Below are 24508 nucleotides of genomic sequence, written 5' to 3'. Positions count from 1 at the left end.
TGCTTTCTTGCTTAAATTCTGTATTATGTTTTTGGCTTTTCATTGCAGTTCCCTCAGTAATATATCCTAGCATAGTATACATTATATTAAATGTTCAGGTAAACTTTCTCAAATGTTTTGCAGGCAGTAAGTATATAAATAAAAAACTCATTGGAAACAGATGTAATGTAGATCTGTGGTCCCCCCAACACACACAGAGAAGACATTTGGCAATGTCTCAAGACATTTTTTATTGTCACAACAAAGGAAGGGGGGTGCTACTGACATCTAGTGGGTAGATACCAGAGATGCTGCTAAATAACACAATGTACAGGACAGCACCCCTCCCCAACACTACAAACAATTTTGTGGCCCAAAATGTCAACAATGCTGAGGTTAAAAAACTCTAATTAGATTAATTCTTTCCTAACCTGAAGTGCCTAGAAACATCACATCTACAAAGCAATGAAAAAATGAAAACTATTTGTTGACTGAATTTTCTTCTAAATATTTCATGATTTTGGTTACTTTGATGGAAATCTCAAATAAGTGAATACTGTCTCAATACCTATTCATAGCTTATGGTGCTCTTTCTGCTATGATAGAGGTGAATCCAGTAATCAGTGACCCGGATATGTGTTTTTGGAAATTTGGAAAAAAGCACCTCGAAGGAAAATTCACTGAATGTGGCCACATACAGTCTATGACATAACTCATTGCTTATGGGTATTACGATCAAGCAGCTATCTGTGTAAACTAGCATCTCCTTGCTCTCTAAACTGGGGTGCCCAGGGCTTAGTCCTTTTAATTTGTCCCTAGCTAGACTTATTCTTTTGGAGATTTCAACAAATATAATGTTTTGAAATACCATTGATATCTTGAAGCCTCCTAAATTTATATTTCAAGTTCAACTCATTTCCCTGAGCTCCCAATGGTTACATCTGACGCATACGCCTAAGAGAAAGTAAAATTTCACATGCGTTTATTAGCTTAGTTGGTTAACACTCCCCTCAGAATGTGCCCCCCATGCAGTGCACCAGCAATCCAGTGTTCTTCGTAACTGGGGATCCCCATTGTTTCCCTGAGGCCTCCTCCTCCTTCGTCACCCTAGGAGAACACAGAGACCAAAGAATCATTCCAGGGCTTCTCACTGCCTCATTCTCAAAATGATCCACATTATCACTTCTCCTTACATTTCATGGGCCAGCACTAGTTATATGGCCCTGCTGAACTGTAAGGAAACTGAGATGCACCAGAAAAGAAGGGTAAGAAAGAGGGTTGATGAAAACACAGCAATGCCTCTGCCATCGTGTCTAAATCTGACCTCCTGATCTGCACCCCCAACCTGTTCTTCCCCAGTCATCCTATCTCAGTCAATGCCACCTCCATCCTTCCCATTTCTCTGCACAAAGACCTTGAAGTTATCTCTGACACCTTTCTTTCTATCATAATCCATATCCAATACATCAGCAAGTCATCTTAGATCAACCCCAATGCAACCACTTACTACCTCCAATGCTACTTTGTCGATTTTTCATCTGGATACTTACAATAGCCAGTCTCTGCTCTTGTCACCATAGTCTATTTTCAAAATAAAAGCCAGAGTGGTTATTTAAAAACTTTAGTCACATCACACAATACCCAAGCTCAAAACCCTCCAATTGCTTTATATGTCACTAAGAGAAAAAGTTTAAGCTTTACAATGGTCTGGAAACCGCTACACAATATGTATTCCTCCACCCTCACATGCCCATGCTGATTACCTTTGTAGCCTTATTTCTGCCTTGTTCTGCTCATCACTACCACAAACACTGACATCCTTTCTATTCCTTGAACCTACCCTGCATGCTACCACCCCATGGTTGCTGTTCCCTCTAATTAAAACCCACTTTCCCCAGATATCCACATGGCTCACTTCCTTGCCTCTCTTGAGTCTTTGCACAACATCTTCTCAGTGAGGCCTCCCTAACTACGCTCCAAAAACCGCAGCTTGGGAGGCCGAGGCAGGCAGATCACGAGGGCAGGAGATGGAGACCATCCTGGCTAACACAGTGAAACCCTGTCTCTACTAAAAATACAAAAAATTAGCCGGGTGTGGTGGCGGGCACCTGTAGTCCCAGCTACTCGGGAGGCTGAGGCAGGAGAATGGCGTGAACCCGGGAGGCGGAGCTTGCAGTGAGCCGAGATCATGCCACTGCACTCCAGCTTGGGGGACAGAGTGAGACTCCATCTCAAAAAACAAACAAACGAAAAAACAAAACAGAAAACCACAGCTGTCCCTTCACCTACCTACGCTGCCCGCAACACTTCCTATCCTCCTCCCTGCTTTATTTGGTTTTTCTCCTTGCACTTATTACTATCTGACATACTATATTTGTTTACTCTTTGTCTCCCCCTCCCACAATAAGTTCCACAAGAACAGTAATATGCGTCCATTTTGTCCACCAAGTATTTCCAACAATGAAAACCATGCTTCAAATATAGCAGTGCTCCACAAATATTCACTGAATGAATTAGTACTAACTATCCAAGTCTCGTTTTGAAAGAACTGAGAATAGAACTTACACAGTATCATATAATCTTATGCTAAATGAAAATTTAGGGGGAGAATAGGAATTATTATATTCATCTTTTAATCCCTAGTTTAGCAAAGTTTCTAGAGGATAGCAAGAAGTCTTGAAATGCTTACTTAATTGAATTTGCTGAACTACCATTCAATTTCCATGCATTCTGCTATCTTATGACTGCCTGTTAAAATATTTACAATAGGGTCAGGTGCGGTGGCTCATGCCTGTAATCCTAGCACTATGGGAGGTCAAGGCAGGTGGATCACATGAGGCCAGGAGTTCAAAACCAGCCTAGCCAATGTTGCAAAACCCCGTCTCCACTAAAAATACAAAAATTATCCTGTTGTGGTGGTGTGCACCTGTAGTCCCAGTTACTCTACTCGGGAGGCTGAGAAAGGAGAATCACTTAACTCAGGAGGCGGAGGTTGCAGTGAGCCAAGATATGTGATTAACGAAGATTGTACAATTAATCTGTAATCACGGTGGAATAATTTAAATTTCTCACTCAAACCCATGATATTTAAAGTTATTTGATCTTCATATAAATAATCTAAGATCAAGTTGAGTTTTAATACATACTTTATGACACCAAGTTGACTGAAGGGTCTGAAAATCATGTAAGTTGATGGAAGCAGGTGAGTTCATGTGTTTAACATGAAATCATGTCTTTAGCAGCAGCATGGATGGAACTGAAGGCCATTATCTTAAGTGAAACAACTCAGATACAGAAAGTCCAATATCACATGTTCTCACTTATAAATGGGACCTAAATAATATGTACACATGGAAACAGAGAGGAATAATAGTCACTGGAGACCCTTGGAGACCACTGGAGAAGGGTGGGCAGGTGGGAGGGAGTGAGGGATGAGAAATTACTTAATGGTTACAATATACACTATTCAAATGATGGTTACACTGAAAGCCCAGACTTCATCACCATGCAATATATCCATGTAACAAAACCACACTTGTACCCCTTAAACTTACATATTTAAAAAAACAGTATGGATTCTGGAATAAAGACTATGTGAGTTCATATTCCATCAGCATAGCTTCCAAGCTGGCACAACCCTGAATAAGATACCTAAACTCTGCTTCAGTGTACTCTTCTTCAGACTAAGGTTATGACAGAGCCTCCACAAAGGGCCGTTATGAGATTTAGTGAGATGAGTTGCATAAAGCACTTGGCATGGTAAATGAACATTAACTTTTTTCAGCAGTGAATTTTTCCGTTTGTTATATACCTTATAGCAGACATTGCATTATATTTATTAATGTTTTCTATTTATCAAGAGTATTAAACCATGAAAGAAATAGATTATATTTCTATCATAAAAATTATTTTCATTTTATTTTTTATATTATTATTATTGAGACAGAATCTTGCTCTGTCGCTTAGTGTGGAGCACAGTGGCACAATCTCGGCTCACTGCAACCTCCGCTTCCCGGTTTCAAGCAATTCTCATGCCTCAGCCTTCTAAGTAGCTGGGACTACAGGCATGCATCACCATGCCCAGATAATTTTTGTATTTTTAGTAGATATAGGGTTTCACCATGTTGGCCAGGCTGGTCTCGAACTCCTGACCTCAGGTGATCCACCCGCCTCAGCCTCCCAAGGTGCCGGGATTACAGGAGTGAGCCACTGCGCCCAGCCTAAATTATTTTCATTTTAATTTATAAGGTAGAATTATTAGATAACAATATGTAAATTGTAAGTTCAGATACAAGACTTATGATACAAGATATCATAGCTCTTATCTATATCTATACTATCCAAACCAACTGCCCAGGGATCTTGACAACTCACCAGACCAGAATTAGCAGTTATGAGGCTTGGTGCTACCCTTCTTCCTTACCAAGTCCATGGCAAATCACACCAAATTGATAACATTACTTTTCCAATGAGCTCGGATGTAGCCACAGGTTCCTTCTTAACACAAACAGCTGTTACCAGCTGATCACAGTTGACAGAAGAAAACGTAATATTTCGTCTCCAGATCTTGGCAAATGACATAGAATCACACTCCATATTCTGTATAATATGAGGCTCTCCATATATACATATATATATACACACACACATATATGTGTCATATATAGTCTAAGATTTGAGAAAAAATTTTAACAAATCAAATTATAATTTTAGAAGGTCATAGAAGATAATAATTAATGAAATCTTGTGCTGAATCTTCATAAACTCACACAAAAATATAAAAATTCAGAGTTTAAAAAATATTTAAAAGTGGGAAAAGGATACGAACAGACACTTCTCAAAAGAGGACGTACAAGCGGCCAACAAACATGAACAAATGCTTAACATCACTAATGATCAGAGAAGTGCAAATCAGAACCACGATGAAATACCATCTCACACCAGTCAGAATGGCTATTATTAACAAGTCAAAACATAACAGATGTTGGCAAGGCTGCAGGAAAAAAGGAAACACTTATATACTGCTGGTGGGAATGTAAATTAGTTCAGCCACTATGGAAGCAGGTTGGAGATTTCTCAAAGAACTTTAAACAGAACTACCATTTGACCCAGCAATCCTACTACTGGTTATAGACCCAAAGGAAAAGAAACCATTCTATCAAAAAGACATTATTCACAATAGCAAAGACACGGAACCAACTTAGGTGCCCACAACAATGGAATGGATAAAGAAAATGTGGTTTATACACACCATGGGATACTATACAGCCATAAAAAAAATGAAATCATCTCCTTTGCAGCCACATGGTTGCAGCTGGAGGCCATTATCCTAAGTGAAACAACACAGGAACAAAAAACCAAATACCACATGTTCTCACTTAGATGTGAGAGCTGAGCAGTGAGGAAACACAGACATAGAGACAGAAACAACAGACAGTGGGAACTACCGGAAGTGGCAGGGAGGAAGAGGAACAAAGGATGAACAACTACCGGTTGGGTATTATTCTCACTACCTAGGTGCTGGCATAAATCATACCCCAAACCTCAGTGTCACACAATATACCCATGACAAAAACCTGCACACGTACCCCTGAAATCTAAAATAAAAGTTGAAATTTAAAAAAAAATCTTCCTCAATAAAATTTAATTCAAAACGAACTAAAGACCTAAATGTAAGAGCTAAAACTACAGAAAATTATAAAATTCATATAAGAAATCATAGGAGTAAATATTTGTGAAGGTCATTATCTTAACTGAAGCAACTCAGAAATAGAAAGTCCAATATCACATGTTCTGGCTTACAGATGAGAAATCATAGAGAAATGAAATCATAGGAGTAAATCTTTGTGACCCGGGGTTAGGCAAAGATTTCTTATACACAACACTAAAAGCGCAAGTGACAAAAGAAAAAAATAGATAAACTGGACTCAAATTTAAAACTTCTGTGCATCAAAGGACACCATCAAGAGTGAAAAGACAACCCACAAAATGGGAGATATCCTTTGAAATGTGTAGATCTGGTGAAGGACTTTTATCTAGAATACAGAAATGACTCTTAAAACATAATTGTAAATAAAGAAGTAACCTCATAAAACAGGGGCAAATTTATATTCTTTCTATTTAAAGAGTATAAATAGAAGTGTCTCCATACAATGGAACATTATTTGGCCATACAAAGGAATAAAGTACTGATTCATGCTACAACATAGATGAACCTTGCAAACATTATGTCACGTATAAAAAGCAAGCCACAAAAGTTCTCATACTGTATGACTCAATTCATATGAAAGGTCCAGAATAGGCAAATCCATAGAGATAGGAAGTGGATTGGTGCTTGTCTAGGGCTGAGGGGTGCTCGTCGGGTGAATGGGGAGTGTGCTAATGGGCATGGGATCTCTTTCTCAACTGATTAAAAATCCTCTAAAATTGACTGTGGTAATAATTGTACAACTCTATGAATACCCTAGAAATCACTGAATTGTACACTTTAAGTGGGTGAGCTATATTGCATGAAAATGACATCTCAATAAAACTACTATTGGCCGGGCGTGGTGGCTCACACCTGTAATCCCAGCACTTTGGGAGGCCGAGGAGGCAGATCATGAGGTCAGGAGATTGAGACCCTCCTGGCTAAAAGGGTGAAACCCCATCTCTACTAAAAATACAAAAAATTATCTGGGCGCCGTGGCACGTGCCTGTAGTCCCAGCTACTCAGGAGGCTGAGGCAGGAGAATCGCTTGAACCCAGGAGGCGGAGGTTGCAGTGAGCCAAGATTGTACCACCGTACTCAACAGAGCGAGACTCCATCTCAAAAAAAGAAAAAGAAAAAAGAAAAACCATTATTTTAAAAATGCTTAAAAAGGAAGAGTAAGCCTTAATGACTATGAAACATTAAAATATACTGAATGCATCTACTTTGTAACTTCAGTTTAGGTACTCTATTACATAACTGCAAAGTCAAGCTGTAATTGGCAATTTGGAGTTAACAGTAATTCTGAAACTGATTGAGCTTTGAAGAGAATTCCACAGAACTCTGAAGTATGTTATTCAGTTGGATAGTATAAAAATTACATGTTGTAAACAAGACTCTTTTAACTAGTTTAAAGGTCAAGTTCTTCGATACAGAATTGGATCCTGAAAAAGAATAATCCAACATTGTTTAGATCTAAATAAAATATATTTAAGATATTCAGTACAAGTATGCCTGCTTGTCGAATGGGTTTAGAGTACCCAAGAATAAAGCAATAGAATAATAGGATTTTAGGATTTTGATAATGTCACATTATAAAAATACAAAAATGATTTAAACAAAAATTAATCAAAATAATTATATTCTAGCATACTGTTTAAACACTGTCAGAAATTGGTGGTTCTGAAGTTCTATGTCTAGATGATAAGTTTAATGGCAAATTCAACTCTATACAATAGTTAAAAATCTGACACAGAGAGGAGCACACATTTTAAAGATGGGCTAGTGGCTATAATCGAAGATAATACTGTAGGATCTCTAGGAACAAAGATCTGAGGACTAATCAAAGTCATGAGTACTCTAAAGAAAAACAAGAGAGAGATAAAAATAAATTAATTTACTAAACTAGCTCTAGAATTTTAATAGACATTATTAAATTAGCATGGTTGGTGCAGGCAAATAAATACAATTCATATCTACAAATGTATGTAGAAACAAATTTCCAAAAGTATTACTGAAACATGTCTATGAATATGTTTCATAAAAATGAATAGAATAGCTTTGAAATATGAAATGTATTATATTTACAAATGGACATAGAAATGAATTTCCAGAAGTATTAAAGAATCATTACACTATGTAACATAATCCAATGAATGTGAGTTAATTTAGATGTCACTAATAAAATCATGCCACCAACAATATAAGTGAATTGATTTAGTAACAATGTGGAAATACATACAAATGTTCAGGCCCTTAATGCATAACATTTAGGGAAAGCAATCCTACCGTAACTTATTCATTTTACTTAGTTTTACTTAATATTCACGAATGTTTTACTTTATAACATACAATACTTAACATTAATAAAATATATTTCTTTTCAAACCTGCTGGCTTGATCATTAATTTAGGCCAGATTCCATCTCATGTTGATATGAATGTTTTGGATGAGAAAAAATCTGAAGTAATATACGGGACCACCAAAATAGGATTATAAAATACCTTGATCTATAAAGATATTATAGAAGCTATAAAAATAATAAATATTGCTCATTCTCCGCTTGAATACAAAAATACAATGTATTTCACAGTATGAAGGGAGCTATTGCTAGGTATAACCTACATTCATAGCCATTTCTATTATCAAGAACATTTCATTAAAAACTGTAATAAGCTGTAACTGGCTATAACTTAAACCAATTCTAAAGAATTATGAAGCTCTAAAATAGAACTGCAGATAAATTTATGAAAGTTAAATATTCTTTTTAGTTGCTTATCTCTTAAAATTCTCTACATCCTCTAAGCCAGAATGTCAAATAGGAGCCAGATATACTAGAGGAAAAATGAAGGACTGAACTTTATTTTGGTCATATGCAGTTAAATTCATGTTCGACCTTCTATGCAATTTTTTAAGTGAGTCGAATATAAATTCATGAGTCAGTAATCTACTCTGAGAATAACATTTTGGCTTTCTAAAATTTGTCAGGCTACTCATTAACATACCTCACTAAAAGTATATAAAAGCTATTGAAGAAAACATTTACTGAACACTGGCAAGAATCATGCTAAGAAGTAAGAGTACAAGATGAACGAGATTCACCATTACTCTTAAGTAGTTTATAATCTAGTGGTGAGATAGGCAAGTAAACAGATAGGGTTTCAGTCCTGTCGGGTAAGTGCTGGGCTAGGGGTAAATGCCAAAGGGTTATGGCAGCACACTGCAGAGGACCCTGACCAGTAGGGCTGATTGAGTGAGAAGAAAGGAGGTAGTCTGAGAGGGCTGCTCAGAGGGATGGAAACCTAAACTGAGTCTTCAAGAATTACAGGTTATCCTGGTGGGAAAGAGACCCCTCTGGGAAGACGTTAAAGCACTTGCAAATGCATAGAGACCTGAGAGAACCTGGGAGATTCAGAAACTGACAGAAACCAGAAAAAAAAAAACTGAAGAAATACATAAGCATTAAGCTCTGTATGCTTGATGACACACTTGAGCCTCTCCTTTGAAGGCAAGAAAGGGCTTGTGAAGGATAAAAAGGAGGGAAGTGATGTGATCAGGGTTGTATTTTAGGAAGACAACTCTAGAAGCAACTTAAAGTGAAACAAAGTCAAGAGATAAAATAAAGATCTCAACTAAACTAAGGGAGGTCGAGCAAAAAGAATAGCTTTGAATGACATTAAACATTAAGAGTGGACAAAGCTTTGAGATGGGGGATGAAGAAAAGGAGGATTACTACCTCTTTTCTGCCATAACCCATTCAGTAGCTGATGATGCCATTCACTGAGATGAGTAATACTGGCATAGAGGACAAAGGAAGAAAAGCTGGGAGAGGGGAGGAGAGCTGGTGAATTTATTTTTCATTTGCTGAGTGTGTGGACCTGTGAATTTCCAGGAAGGGATGTCTGGTCAGTAGCTGGATATGCTAGAATGAATGAATACTCATTAAAGAGCATCTGAAAATCTCAGGTATTTGTGATAGCAGCTAACATTTATTGAATGTTTACTCTAAGTGAGGCATATGCAAGCACTTCATAAGACATCTTTTTATTATCCTTCCACTCCATAGAGGAGGAAGAGTTTAAGTAATTTCCCAAAGGTTTTAAAGCATTCAAGTGACAGGGAAGTCTGATTTATAGCTCACCCCCTTAACTACCATATTATGTTGTATCATGCAAAATCCATTAAAAGTTTTGGGGCCAGAGAGAAGTTGGTTTAATTCTGATCTCTGCTACTCAACAGCTGTTTGACCTTGACACTCCCTAGGTCATAGTTTCATCTATAAAATGGTGGCCTTAAAAATTGCAATGAAGGAATACATGGTAAGAATTGGAGCGAGTATATGGAAAATGCTAGATGCAGGGCACATATGCCACAAATGACTCCTATTGCTATGTCTACACCCAAAGAATCCCCCTTGAACTAAAACAGCAATGATATGAGTAAATTCACTTTCATCTAACTATGAACTTTATTTTAATTCCACCCCTACTTGTTCTATATCTTAATAAATGCTATCATTTTTCAAAATACTTTGAGACATTAATATACTCCACAAAATTTAGGGTCATATAAAGACTTCATTCAAAGAGAAATCATTTCCATGTAAAGGGGCTGATTCTTTTTCTTTTCTTTTTTTTTGACATTTCTATAAATGCCACAATATGCATAACCCAAAAGCAATGAGGCATGTTGATGTTATGGAGAGAGCTTTGGACTTGGAGTCAGAAGAACTGTGTGAAGTCCTAACTCTGCCTCTTACCAGCTATGCCAACATGGGCAAGTCATTTAACAGTTCTAAGCATCTCTTTGCACATTTATGAGATGAATACATTGGTCTACATGTTTGAAATTTAAATTCAGTAAATGGGTTCAAGCTGAGAGGGTAGGCAGGTCTCCCTAGATTTCTTGTTCTCAAACCTGACTGCTCACTAGTATCACTGGAAACTTTTAAAAACATACTTTAAAAAGAAATAGTGAGCTCCATGACCTTAAAATATCACTAGAAGGACACCATATCTGATTTACAAGTTCTGTGCTTTGTTTTGTGAACGGTGATATGACGCATCTTTAGTAACACATCACTTTAGTGTTAAACATAAAAATATATTCTCAACTGCATTGAAAACAAAATTCTTTCTTGAGTATATACACACTCTATAGTAATTAACAGAATCAACCATCCTGGTTTTCCCCAAACTTTGCCTGCTTTAGCACTGGAAGTTCTATGTCCCTAGAAAATACTCAGTCTCTGGAAACAAAAACCGTTGGTCACTCTAACATATACACACACTTACATACACACATTTGCATATACACACACACTTGTATGTGACCCTCGGTGTATTAGAACAAAGTTCAGATCAACAGCACTCATTTAATGGAGCATCACCACTAAGATGTTGTCAACATTTACTACTAACTATTCAAGTCCACCATAGTCACAAAGACAGACTTCTGATTCCAACAGTCATGATGACTAACCTCCATTTTGCTAGAGTCCATGCTATGAATATTTACAGTCAATAACCAGCATTTTTAAGTTTTAAAGCCCTTGCCTTCCCATAGCCATTTCTGTTTACCTTACTAAAGAAGTCACACAATTCTAGAGGAATATATCTCTACCATTTGACAGATTTCATAGTTTTTTCACTTTATATTTTTTTGTTACATTTTTCCTATGATGCCATGTGAAATAAATCATAATATAATATATATTGAAATTAGACTAAGGTCATGTCTATCCAAATTAAAGGCATGGCTATCATTTCTTTTAAATAAAATATCCACTAGAAAGCAAATCAAATTAACTTCAAATGGCACCAGAACATACATCCCTCTTAAAATTAAACTCATCACATATACCTTTTCTAGAACCACATTATTATATATAAGTATCTTTTCCTCAGTTGCCTGATGGAGAAACATTTGACTGTAAGATCAAGTCATGATCACATAAGCTAATAAAGAACAGCATCAGAAAAAAAAAAAAAAAAGGAACAGCATCAAACTGCATAAAACACTCTCAGTAAGCACACATCTTGCTACTTGTAACGTCATGAGTTGTCTGTATGCAAAACAGCTCAAACGACAGCTTCCAGTAGTGTGAAGGCGTGGGGGTGTGAGGGAAGCCCTCCCACTGCCTCTAGTTCCACACGCTAAAGAACTACTGTCACAGAGAAACCACTAACAAGCTAGGAGGAAAGGTTGCAAAGAGCCTTTCCCTTTGGGAAATCAGAATCTTAAAAGGATTGCCATCAAGCTGGTGCATTCTTGGTCCTGCAATGAATCTAATAAAATACTAAAAGCCCTTGAGAACTATGGTTTCTTTCCTCCTTAAAATGACTAACAAGCATGCTAATAATATACTTTCTCCTTTTATACTTCTGATATTCAACAATGTCCAGCATATCTGAAACAAAATAATAAAGGAAGTATATAAAATTGTTTAGACTGTTTAAAACATGCATCATGATTTCAATGCCTTAGTCTTTCCACCACTAGTTTTCCACGTAGAAAATTAAGGCAGACATCAAAATGTGACATCATCATTAAGCAGAAACAGCATAAATCTCCAAAGGTCTGTTTCACAGTCTTTGAAAGAAAATTCAAAAATCATTTAAAAATATATTTAATGAAACACTTACTTCTTACAATATATCCCTTTTACGTATGATTTTCAGTAGTGTTATCGCAACTTTTTTCAGCAAAACTGAGAATGAAGACTTACTGATTGTTCATTTAAATCCTGGGAGTCTTCCATGTGGTTTTCTCACTTCTCCCGCCACTCCCAAGTAGAAGCAGCTTCCTTCAAGTAAAAATGACTATCTAAAACAAGAAGATGGAAACAAAGGGGAAAAAGGTTATCTTTATATTCATTTGTAAAGTTACAAAGACATATCAAGACATAGCATGGTAATTAGTAACTTGTAGGAGCATTCTTTCAAGAAGAAAATCCACTAATATTGTCTCCATATCTGATGCAATTAATGATCTTGAAAATAGTGTCATGGTAAAAAGTGGGGTATGTGAACAGCTAGTCAGGAATCCTACAGATCAACAAAAATATCCATAGTCTGCAATAAACACAGTCTGCAATAAACAGTTAATACACTATCTGCTGAGGGAGGTATGTCATCAAGCAATTGATAGATTAACAATCAAGAGTTTGAATTAACCATTTACTTTCAAAAGTACATAAAATAATTTGAAAAAGTTAGTGTGCATTTTAATATGACAACTTTCTCTTACAGGAAAATTTGTCTGAATTATCAGATGATTATTCTTCTGAAAAATAATTACTCTTCACTTTTTAAAAATATAAAATACATGACCAACCTTAAAAAGACAATGTGTTAAAGAATGTATTACAAATAAACATGGGAAAGATAATTTGTAATACACTATGGTGAGATAACTGGTTAACTATTCAAAAAATATCTTTACTCCATACAATACCTTAAAATATTTTCAAATGAATTAAAGTGGAAAAACTCTAAGAAAAATAGGCATATATTTTTAAATCCCTAGATAGAGGATTTTATCATAGTAGCAATAGAAGACACACCAAAAACCCAAGTAACCCTGAATCCTCTCTCTTGCTCTCTCTTTTAAAACACATACACGCACACACACACACACACACACGCACACACACACACACACACGCACACACAATAATGAAAATTAAAAGGCACAGAAAAATCTAGACATACCTGTGCAAATATCAAACACAATGGGCTGATGTTCTTAACATATAAAGAGCTCTTACAATTCAAACAGAAAGGCACACACCCTATAGAAATATGTTCAATCATCATAAAACCGTGTTCAAATTCACAAGAAAATGAAATGTAATTTAAAATTGCAATGATACATTTCTGGTGTTCACATTCTAATTCTAAAAAAGAAAAATTAAAAGATTATAATAAAAACAATTTAGATTTAAAAAGTTGTTCATCATAGATGAACATAATCATCGAAGTCACATTTCAAGAAATATCTACTGACATTAAATATTTCTGAAAATACAATTTAAATGGAAAAGAGCATTACAATCTAAAGAAACAATCGGACACTGTGGTGGTTAATACTGAGTGTCGACTTGATCGGATTGAAGGATACGAAGTATTGATCCTAGGTATGTCTGTGAGGGTGCTGCCAAAAGAAATTAACATTTGAGTCAGTGGGCTGGGGAAGGCAGATCCACCCTTAATCTGGCAGGCACAATCTAATCAGCTGCCAGCGAATATAAAGCAGGCAGAAAAGTGTGAAAAAGAGAGATGGGCCTAGCCTCCCAGCCTACAACTTTCTCCCGTGCTAGATGCTTCCTGCCCTCAAACACTGGACTCCAGGTGCTTCAGTTTGGGGAATCGGGCTGGCTCTCCTTGCTCCTCAGCTTGCAGGCAGCCTATTGTGAAACCTTGTGAACATGTGAGTTAATATTTAATAAACTTCCCTTTATATTTATATATCTATCTCCTATTAGTTCTGTCCCTCTAGAGAACCCTAATACAGATTTTGGTACCAAGAGTTGGGTGTCTAATGAGCATCAACATTGGGTGCCTTAACCCGGCGTTCAGTTCCTCCCACAGTGCCAGTTCTGCTTACCAAAAGTGGCCCACTACGGACTCATATTCCACGCCCGGCTCTATGCCAGCGAGCCAGGCTTCTAACCCATTTAAAGTTTGAGAATAGGTTGAGATCATTTTGGCCCCAAGACCTTTAATCATTCACTTTACCAAATAAAACTGCCTAGGGTCCAGAACAGGAGAAGGCTCTGCAACAGGTCTAGGCTGCTGTGCAAGCTGTTCTGCCACTTGGGCCATATGATCCAGCAGATCCAATGGTGCTTGAGGTGCCAGTAGCAGATAGGGATGCTGTTTGGAGCCTTTGCCAGGCCCCCATAGGTGAATCACAGCAAAGGCCTCTAGGATTTTGGAGGAAGGCCCAGCCATCTTCTACAGATAACTATCTTCCTTTTGAGAGACAGCTCTTGGCCCATTACTAGGCTTTGGTGGAAACTGAAGGTTTGACAACGAGTCATCAAGTCACCATGCAACCTGAACTGGCTATCATGAACTGGGAGCTTTCTGACCCATCTGGCCATAAAGAGGGTCGTACAGAGTAGCATTCTATCATCAAATGAAAGTAGCATATATGTGATCAGGTTTGAGCAGGTCCTGAAGGCACAGGTAAGTTCACGAGGAAGTGGCTCAAATGTCCATGGTCTCCACTCCTGCCACCCTACCTTCTCTCCCCAAGGCTGCATTGATGCCCTTATCAGGAGTTCCCTATGATCAGTTGACAGAGGAAGAGAAGACTGGGGCCTGATTCACAGATGGTTCTGCATGATATGGAGGCACCCCTCTAAAGTGGACAGCTGCAGCACTACAGCCCCTTTCTGGGACATCTCTGAAGGACAGCGCTGAAGGGAAATCTTCCCAGTTGGTAGAACTTTGAGCAGTGCACCTCGTTGCGCACTTTGCATGAAGGAGAAATGCCCAGATGTGTGATTATATACTGATTCATGGGCTGTAGCCAATGGTTTTTGGCTGGATGGTCAGAGACTTGGAAGAAGCAGGATTGGAAAACTGGTGACAAAGAAATCTGGGGAAAAGATATGTGAATGGACCTCTCGGAGTGATCAAAAACCAGGAAGGTATTTGTATTCCATATGAGTGCTCACAAATGGGTTACTTCAGCAGAGGAGGATTTCAATAATCAAGTGGATAGGATGACCCATTCTGTGGACACCACTCAGCCTCTTTCCCCAGCCACCCCTGTCATCGCCCAATGGGCCCATGAACAAAGTGGCCATGGTGGCAGGGATGGAGGTTACATATGGGCTCAGCAACATGGACTTCCATCCTCCAAGGCTAAACTGGCTATGGCCACTGCTGAGTGCCCAATTTGCCAGTAGCAGAGAGAAACACTGAGCCCTTGATGTGGCACCATTCCTCAGGGTGATCAGCCAGCTACCTGGTGGCAGGTTGATTATATTGGACCTCTTCCATCATGGAAAGGGAAGAGGTTTGTCCTCACTGGAATAGACACTTACTGTGGATATGGGTCTGCCTATTCTGCACGCAATGCTTCTGCCAAGACTACCATCCATGGACTCACGGAATGCCTTTTCCACCGTCTTGGTATTCCACACAGCATTGCCTCTGACCGAGGCACTCACTTTATGGATAAAGAAGTGGGACAATGGGCTCATGCTCACAGAATTCACTGGTCTCACCATGTTCCCCATCATCCTGAAGCAGCTGGATTGACAGAATGGTGGAATGGCCTTTTGAAGTAACAATTACAATGCCAACTAAGTGACAATACTTTGCAGGGCTGGGGGCAAAGTTCTCTAGAAGGCCATGTACGCTCTGAATCAGCATCCAATATACGGCACTGTCTCTCCCATAGCCAAGATTCACGGGTTCAGGAATCAAGGGTGGAGGTGGAAGTGGCACCACTCACCATCACCCCTAATGATTCACTAGCAAAATTTTTCCTTCCGCTAGCAAAATGTTCCCACGACATTACCTTCTGCTGGCCTAGAGGTCTTAGTTCCAGAGGGAGGAACACTACCACCAGGAGAGACAACAGCAATTCCATTAAACTGGATGTTAACATTGCCACCGGGACACTTTGGGCTCCTCCTACCTTTAAGTCAGCAGGCTAAGAGGGGAGTTACAGTGTTGGCTGGGGTGACTGACTGACCCAGATTTTCAAGATGAAATCAGTCTATTACTCCACAACGGAGGTAAGGAAGAGTATGCATGGAATACAGGAGATCCATTAGGGTGTCTCTTAGTATTACCATGCCCTATCATTAAGGTCAATGGGAAACTACAACAGCCCAATCCAGGCAGGACAAGAAATGGCCCAGACCCCCCAGGAATGAAGGTTTGGGTCACTCCACAAGGAAAAAAAAACATGATGTGTTGAGGTGCTTGCTGAAGGCAAAGGGAATACAGAATGGGTAGTAGAAGAAGTTAGTCATCAATAGCAGCTACGACCACGAGACCACTGCAGAAACGGGGACTGTAATTGTCATGAGTATTTCCTCCTTCTTTTGTTAAAAACATGTTTGTGCATGTATACACTTGTACTAAGAAAATATCTTTATTTCCTTTTCCTTTATCATGTGACATACGATTTATTGACTTCATATCGGCATTTAAATATTGTTAACTTTATGTAATAGTATTTGGGTTGGGGATTGGTGCATTTCCGGTTATACAAAGGACAGTTGTATTACGTTAGGCATAATTATGACCTTACTATTGTCTTTATTTGAAGATGATGTATGATCTCAGGAGATGTATATGGGTTCAAGTTGACAAGGGGTGGACTTGTGATGGTTAATACTGAGTGTCAACTTGATTGGATTGAAGGATAAAAAGTATTGACCCTGGTGTGTCTGTGAGGGTGTTGCCAAAAGAGATTAACATTTGAGTCAGTGGGCTGAAGAAGGCAGATCCACCCTTAATCTGGTGGGTACAATCTAATCCACTGCCAGTGAATATAAAGCAGGTAGAAAAATGTGAAAAACAGAGACTGGCCTAGCCTCCCAGCCTATATCTTTCCCCCATGCTGGATGCTTCCTGTCCTTGAACATCAGGCTCCAAGTTCTTCAGTTTTGGGACTCGCAATGCCTCTCCTTGCTCCTCAGCTTGCAGACAGCCTATTGGAGGACCTTGTGATTGTTAAGGGTAAGTTAAGTTAATAATAAGTGTAAGTTAATACTTAATAAACTCCCCTTTATATATATATATCCTATTAGTTCTGTCCCTCTAGAGAACCCTAATACAGATGCCAATTCAGTTTACTGAATATTCAATATCAGTAGATGTTTTGCTCAGTTTTACATATATCCAGTCACATATTCCCTACTGCATCCAAGTAGGCATGGTCTTAATTTCTTCAATTTCTTTTATGCTTTGCAATATTTTCCAAAGTACACGTTACTTTCCTTATTAGATTACAAGATGTTTTAAAAATTACAAGAGAAATTTAAAATGTAAATTGCAAAAGTTTTATGCATATATAAACAGAGACACAGATCAAAGGTATGTTTTTTCATTCTTAAAAGTTAAAAGTCAGAAAATAATAATAACACATGTATATAATGTGACAGTTTCAGTGAGATACTGATTTAAAATACTCCAAAACTAGGAAAGCATCATTTTGAAGAAAAGTACAATTTTAAACCGCATATGAAAAGGGAAGGGAGGGTGTATGGGATATGGTGGATTATCAAGCACACTGAAAGTTGATGCAGTACACATTTGGTTTTTTTTGTTTGTTTTGTGTTTTTGAGATGAAGTCCTGCTCTGTCGCCCAGGTTGTAGTGCAGTGGCACAATCTCAGCTCACTGCGACCTCTGCCTCCTGGGTTCAAGTGACTGTCGTGACTCAGCCTCCCAAGTAGCTGGGACTACAGGAGCGCGCCACCACGCCTGGCTAATTTTTGCATTTTTAGTAGAGATAGGGTCTCACCATGTTGGCCAGGCTGCTCTCGAACCCCTGGTCTCAGGTGATCTGCCTGCCTCAGCCTCTCAAAGTGCTGGGATTACAGGCATGAGCCACTGTATCCAGCCACCAGTACACATTTGAATTCAGGAGGATAAGCAGGCAGAGAGTTCTAGATTTAAGGTGGTGTTTTTGTGTTGGGACAGCATGGGGTATGGAGGCTAAGAAACCGTGATGGAAAAGCCCAGCTTTTTGCCTCTTAGCTCACATGCCCACCTTCCTCCTGCCACTCTCCCTCTTCTCCTCCTGATGCACTGGTTCCTCCCATCAAATCTGGGTCTCCCAGCCTGGTCCTGATTCCTGCTAATCCCTTTCTTGCTTATCCTTTCCTAGCTGACCCATTGATCCTTGGTCCTGTGAACTGTCCCCTGGCCCAAGTAACCAAGACCACTCTGGCTCAGGTTCACCTTGGAAATGATGCATGCAAATAGTAAGTGCTGGCCACTGGTCAGCAGGCACAGAGCTGCCCAAGACTTGACACCTGCCCACCTCATGTCAATCCCTCTATTCTCCCAGACTGAACTGTGGTTGGCCACCTCCTTTAGAGCCATTTTCTCCTCACTGCCTTGATAACAAATTAGCCAAGTGCTCTCTTTCCAAGGAAAATCTGATGTTCCTTCTTACTCTGATAGATACATGGATTACACAAATGGCAAAAATACTGCATTGGATTGCAAAGAGACCATACAATTGATTGCCTACATAAACAAAACAAAGCAGAACCTTTGCATTTCTGAATAAAGAAAAACAGCCCCAGAAGTAAAAGGATACAACAGATTATGGAAAATGTCTTTAGTAAATAAATGTGACTATATATACACTTACTGAGGACATAAAAACTAGTGAGGCGAAGTTTAAATGCCCATTAAATGATTAGGAAAGAGTAGGAGAACACAATTCATTATAAGAAAATATAAATAATAAACTAATATATGGAAAAGTGTTCACTTTCACAGTTACTGAAATACATAAATCTGAGCAACAAGTATACGTTTCTTGGATTATTGTACACATATTCAATGTCCAAACTATTTATATATTGATAATACTTAATATCAGAAACACTGTGAACACGGTGTCCTCAACTAGTAACAATGTCAAGTTTTCTAATATTTTTAGAAAGCAATCCATCTCTGTACTTTAAAAGCTATAAATATGTTTAAGCCCTTTTACCCAGTATTAACTTTCCTAAGTAACCTTTCCCCAAAAAAACCCGCAAAATTTAAACTACGGAATAATTCATGACAATGAAAACTAGAAACAGCCTCATTTTTGTAGTGGATTAAACAAATTATGGTCAGTTGTATAATAAAATTTAATTATCAAAAAAGTAATTATAAAAATGATGAGGGTCCAGGCGTGGTGGTTTATGCCTGTAATCCCAGCACTTTGGGAGGCCGAGGTGGGCGGATCACCTGAGGTCAGGAGTTCGAGACCAGCCTGACCAACATGGTGAAACCCTGTCTCTACTAAAATACAAAAAATTAGCCGAGCGTGGTGGCGGGCACCTGTAATCCCAACTACTCGGGAGGCTGAGGCAGGAGAATCACTTGAACCCAGGAGGTGGAGGTTGCAGTGTGCCAAGATCATGCCACTGCACTCCAGCCTGGGTGTAACAGAGCGAGACTCTGTCTCAAAAAAAAAAAAAAAGTGGAAAAGTGAACATTGTTGATTGTGAATTAGGTGAAAAAATAAGAACACCACATTTTAGCTATGCTAACATGGATGCAAAACTAAGAATGTATTTGGATACTGATGAATGGGAAACACTAAAAAAAATTTGATAAACAATTACATTTTTGGTTTCACATACTTTAATTGTTAATTTTATGTTGTCTGTGCAATAAGTAAAATTTTATTTTCTCCAATATAATACAGAAGCACAAAGTAAAACCAAATGATGCTAAAATGGTTTCACAGGATGAGGTAAAACTACAGCAGATAGTGAAAATGAATTTTCATAGTAGACTCTGCAAGTGGCCTCTTTCGCTTCTTCTAAAGATTAAATTTCATGCCAAAATAATCTCTTTAGGGGAAGGGAATGTTTGTCTTATTTACCTATCTACAGTACCTAGCTCAGGGCCTAGAAAATTTTAGGTATTTAATAAATATTGATTGAATGAAACATACATAATGTATGAAATCATACATAATGTATCTGATAATGTAAACAAAAAAATGGAACAAATAGCCAGATGATTTAAGCTTTAAAATTGTTTCCCAAATGTATAGCCATTTTAGGAAAAATCTTTCCTAAAAGATTTTTCTTTCCTTTTTCACATTTTTCAGGTACATAACTGACTCCATTTTAATTTTTGCTTTGTTTTAGGACAATACAGATAGAAACTTTTAGACAAGTATTATTTACTGAATGGGAATATTTTAACTTTTCAGAAAATACAACATTGATAATTAGTCTACCAGGCAATTTCCTACTCACCTGGCCTAATAATAAAATATACTTAAAATTATTATTTATACCATTTAGAACTACTGTTTATTTACAACATATCATGTTGCATTCGTTTCCTAGGACTCCTATAACAAAGTATCACAAACTGGGTGGCTTAGAACAGAAATCTATTCTCACAGTTCTGGAGGCAAGAAGTCCTAAATCAAGGTGCTGGCAGATTTATGCTTGCTCTGGAGATCCTAGGGAAGCATCCTTTGGTCTCTCCCCGGCTTCTGGGGGTTGCTGGCCATCCTTGGCTCATAGATGCATCACTCCAATCTCTGCCTTCATTGTCACATGATGTCCTCCGTGCCTAACGTTACATGGCCTTCTTTTGTGTGTGTGTATATGTCTCTGTAAAAATTTTCCTCTTAAGTACAACAGTCATTGTATTAGGACCCATCCTAATCCAGTAAAATCTCATTTTAACTTGATTACATCTGCAAAGACCCTGTTTCCAAATGAGGTCACATTCCCAAATACAGACATTAGGACCTAAAAGTATCTTTTAGGGAACACAATTTACTCACCACACGTGTATAATTATTACATTGAAATTATTTTTAAGATGTCATCAAAGTATGAATGTATTATTTCCAGAGAGCACATGGAAGAATTAAATTAAAGATACTGATTGTCAGGAAAGAAGTGATAATTTTCCACATGCACCACCATCTCAGAGTACTGTTGCTAATGCAAGTGAAATTAAATAAGACTTCAGGAAAGATATTGGAGCATAAGAGAATTAAGCCAAAACTAGCCTTTCTTTATCAACTGCCAGTTCGGAATCTATTTCATGAACTGTTGGGGAGTTATTTACATTAATGTTCCATGTTACAACATAATACTTTGCTTTATATTTCCTTGAAATTTAGATTAATTGTTACTTAGTTTGACTTTTTATGGTAACGTGAATTTTTTTCTTGGCCAATCACACTAAGGTACTAAAATATTATGAGCCTAGTGATTTTATATTATTGAACCAAGTAAAACTACCTAGGCTAATTGCAGACACAGTATTATTTTACATCATAATTTAGCAATGGTTGTTATGTTAAATCCTTTAACATTTAGTTTTCACAAATATATGAGAAAAAGATGGGAACATTCTCCAAATCAAGTAAGAGAAGCATTACCTCATAATAAAGATATAAGATTAAGGAATAACAGTAACCGCATGCTGTTTTATGAGGCAATAATCTAGTTCCCGCTCTATCTCAAGACTGTTCCACCAGAAAAGAAGAATTTCAAACAGTATTATTAGGTTGGTGCAAAAACAATTGCGGTTTTTGCCACTGAAAGTAATGGCAGAAACCGCAATTATTTTTGCACCAACCTGTAGCAACCTCACCCATTCCATATTAGATTATTTCTTCCGCAGTTTTCTAAATATAGACCATTCATCATATCTTTTTCTTTAACTCTGCTAGAAGTGAGCTACAAACTCTTGTCTTAGAAAATCAGAATTACAAATTCAACATTTCTTCTTATTTAAATACATAATATCAAGTTTCTATATAAAGTTTTAGGACAACTCTCAGAAATGGAATGAGGCACCATGGCCCCGTCCAGGTGGGAGAGACTGTAAGGTCCCTTAAGGAATGAGATGCTGAAGGAGGTTTGAGAAGTTTGTAGAGACATACACCTAATCCTCTGATCACTTGAGGCCAGGAGTTCAAGGCTGCAGTGAGCTATGATCACGACACTGCACTTCTTCTAGGTGACAGAGCAGAGACCCTATCTCTCTAGAGAAAAAAAAAAAAAAAAAGAAAGAAAGAAAGAAACCTAGGTTGTCCAGGCATGCTTTGCTCCGGCTAAAGAAACGTGAACATGGAGTGGAGGGGACAGATCTCAACTCCACACCAGGCTGGCATGGAATGAGGACCAACGCTGCGAAACCTCCAGATTCTGTACACAACAGGCACAGGCTTAGCCAGTCATCAAAGTCAAACACCTAGGCTTTGTCACTGACTCCCTGCCCATTTGCTCTCCACATTCAATATATTACCAAGTCCTATCAATACCTCCAAAAGTTCGCCAAATCCCTCCTCTCTCTCCTCTCTGCCAGTACAGGAGTTCCGCCATCATTGTTCTCTGCTTGGGCAGGAGCAACAGCCACGTAATGGTCTCCTTCCCTCCAGTCCTGCTCCCTGGACGTTACTGTTCACAGTGCAACCAGAGTGATGGTTCCGAAGTATAGATCTGAATGTAGTCTCTAAAAACAATTCAGAGCTTTACCCTGTCCTTAGAAAAAAACAGAAATTCTTTAATCAGTCCTACCTGCAGCCATGGCAGCGTCTAGCGGTAGTACCGCTCTGCCAAAAGGCCCCTTGAAGGGGCTCCAGGGGTGATTTTTGCTCCCTGGGACCACTGTCCCAAGTAGGAGTTCTGGGGACGATTCCTCTTCCTTCTCCCTCAGTCCTGTTCCATTGTTCCCGCCATTCTCTCGGCATTCTCTCACCCTGTCACCAGCCTCACACTGTCCTGCAACCAGAGCCTGGGACCTGTACATGAGTCACCTGTGAGGGTACAATCGCGGCTGAGGGCTATACTTGCCTCTTGCTGCAGTGAAAAGGAAAACAAGGGAAAGTGGGGGAGTACATTCCCTACTGCTTTAAATCCCTAGCATATCCTTGGGAAAAGATTTAAAAGTTGCAGCTGCCAAAACTTTTGTTCCAGTCCATGTGCAGACCCTGGGATGGGGAAACAGGTGCCTGAAGAGTCCCACACATGACCTCTGACACAGACCCTTTCCAACCTGGGTGGGGCTTTCAAGAATCTTTCTACCTATGCAGAGTTGCCTGGGCCACAGAAAGTGCCACTACACTAAATTCTAACACTCACAACAGTTGATCTATTGTTTGGCTTCCAGATTTTCAAACTGCAAGTAAATTTTCAGAAGCATATCTTGTACAATATTAAGGTTTGCTTGCATGTGTATTATACACATACAACATACCTCCCTCCCACAGATGCATATCCAGCTTAACCCATTAGGTAGGGTCTGCAAGTCTTCTCCAGTTACACCAAATTACTTGGACCTAATGATTCATCTTCCTTAGCATGAGTCTGGGAAAATATCAGGCTAGTCCTCCTTCAGTGGCAAAACCCCTAGGATATAAAACTTGGAAACATTTCATATCCATGTGGAAAAAAGCTGGTCTGTAGGGAAAGACAGAAGAGAACTGACCGAGAAAGAGGAGCAAAAATGAAGATGGCAAGAAAGTCCTGGCAGAATTTAAGCACCCAGATCTTGTGACTCCCAAAGTCTCACTGTTTCTCTGCTCTTCCTGTTGCTTAGTTGTCCAATTCTTCCTTGCATTTCGTGAGCTATCCTCACAGCCTTCAATTATCTTTTATTATTATTATTATTATTATTATTATTATTATTATACTCTAAGTTTTAGGGTACATGTGCACAATGTGCAGGTTAGTTACATATGTATACATGTGCCATGCTGGTGTGCTGCACCCATTAATTCGCCATTTAGCATTAGGTATATCTCCTAATGCTATCCCTCCCCCCTCCCCCCACCCCACAACAGTCCCCAGAGTGTGATGTTCCCCTTCCTGTGTCCATGTGTTCTCGTTGTTCAATTCCCATCTATAAGTGAGAACATGCAGTGTTTGGTTTTTTGTCCTTGCAATAGTTTACTGAGAATGATGATTTCCAATTTCATCCATGTCCCTACAAAGGACATGAACTCATCATTTTTTATGGCTGCATAGTATTCCATGGTGTATATGTGCGACATTTTCTTAATCCAGTCTATCATTGTTGGACATTTGGGTTGGTTGCAAGTCTTTGCTATTGTGAATAGTGCCGCAATTATCTTCTTTACACTACAATGGTATAGGAAG

The 24508-nt window shown here is 38.6% G+C and overlaps 1 protein-coding gene across 10 annotated transcripts in view; it reads right to left on the bottom strand.

The window, feature by feature from the left end:
- EYA4 (EYA transcriptional coactivator and phosphatase 4) overlaps positions 1–24508 on the bottom strand; it is a 275190-nt gene that overhangs the window by 229130 nt on the left and 21552 nt on the right. For all 10 annotated transcript variants that reach the window (XM_054558174.2, XM_054558173.2, XM_054558175.2 and 7 more), the window contains exon 2: positions 12396–12493. In XM_054558174.2, the coding sequence (XP_054414149.2) occupies positions 12396–12428 (33 nt within the window). In that variant the 5' untranslated portion in view covers positions 12429–12493. The remainder of the gene's footprint in view (positions 1–12395; positions 12494–24508) is intronic.

Source organism: Pongo abelii, chromosome 5, assembly GCF_028885655.2.
Source record: "Pongo abelii isolate AG06213 chromosome 5, NHGRI_mPonAbe1-v2.0_pri, whole genome shotgun sequence".
NCBI lineage: Eukaryota > Metazoa > Chordata > Mammalia > Primates > Hominidae > Pongo > Pongo abelii.
The sequence above is the reverse complement of the archived record's forward strand: the minus strand, read 5'-3'. Positions and strand labels throughout refer to the sequence as shown.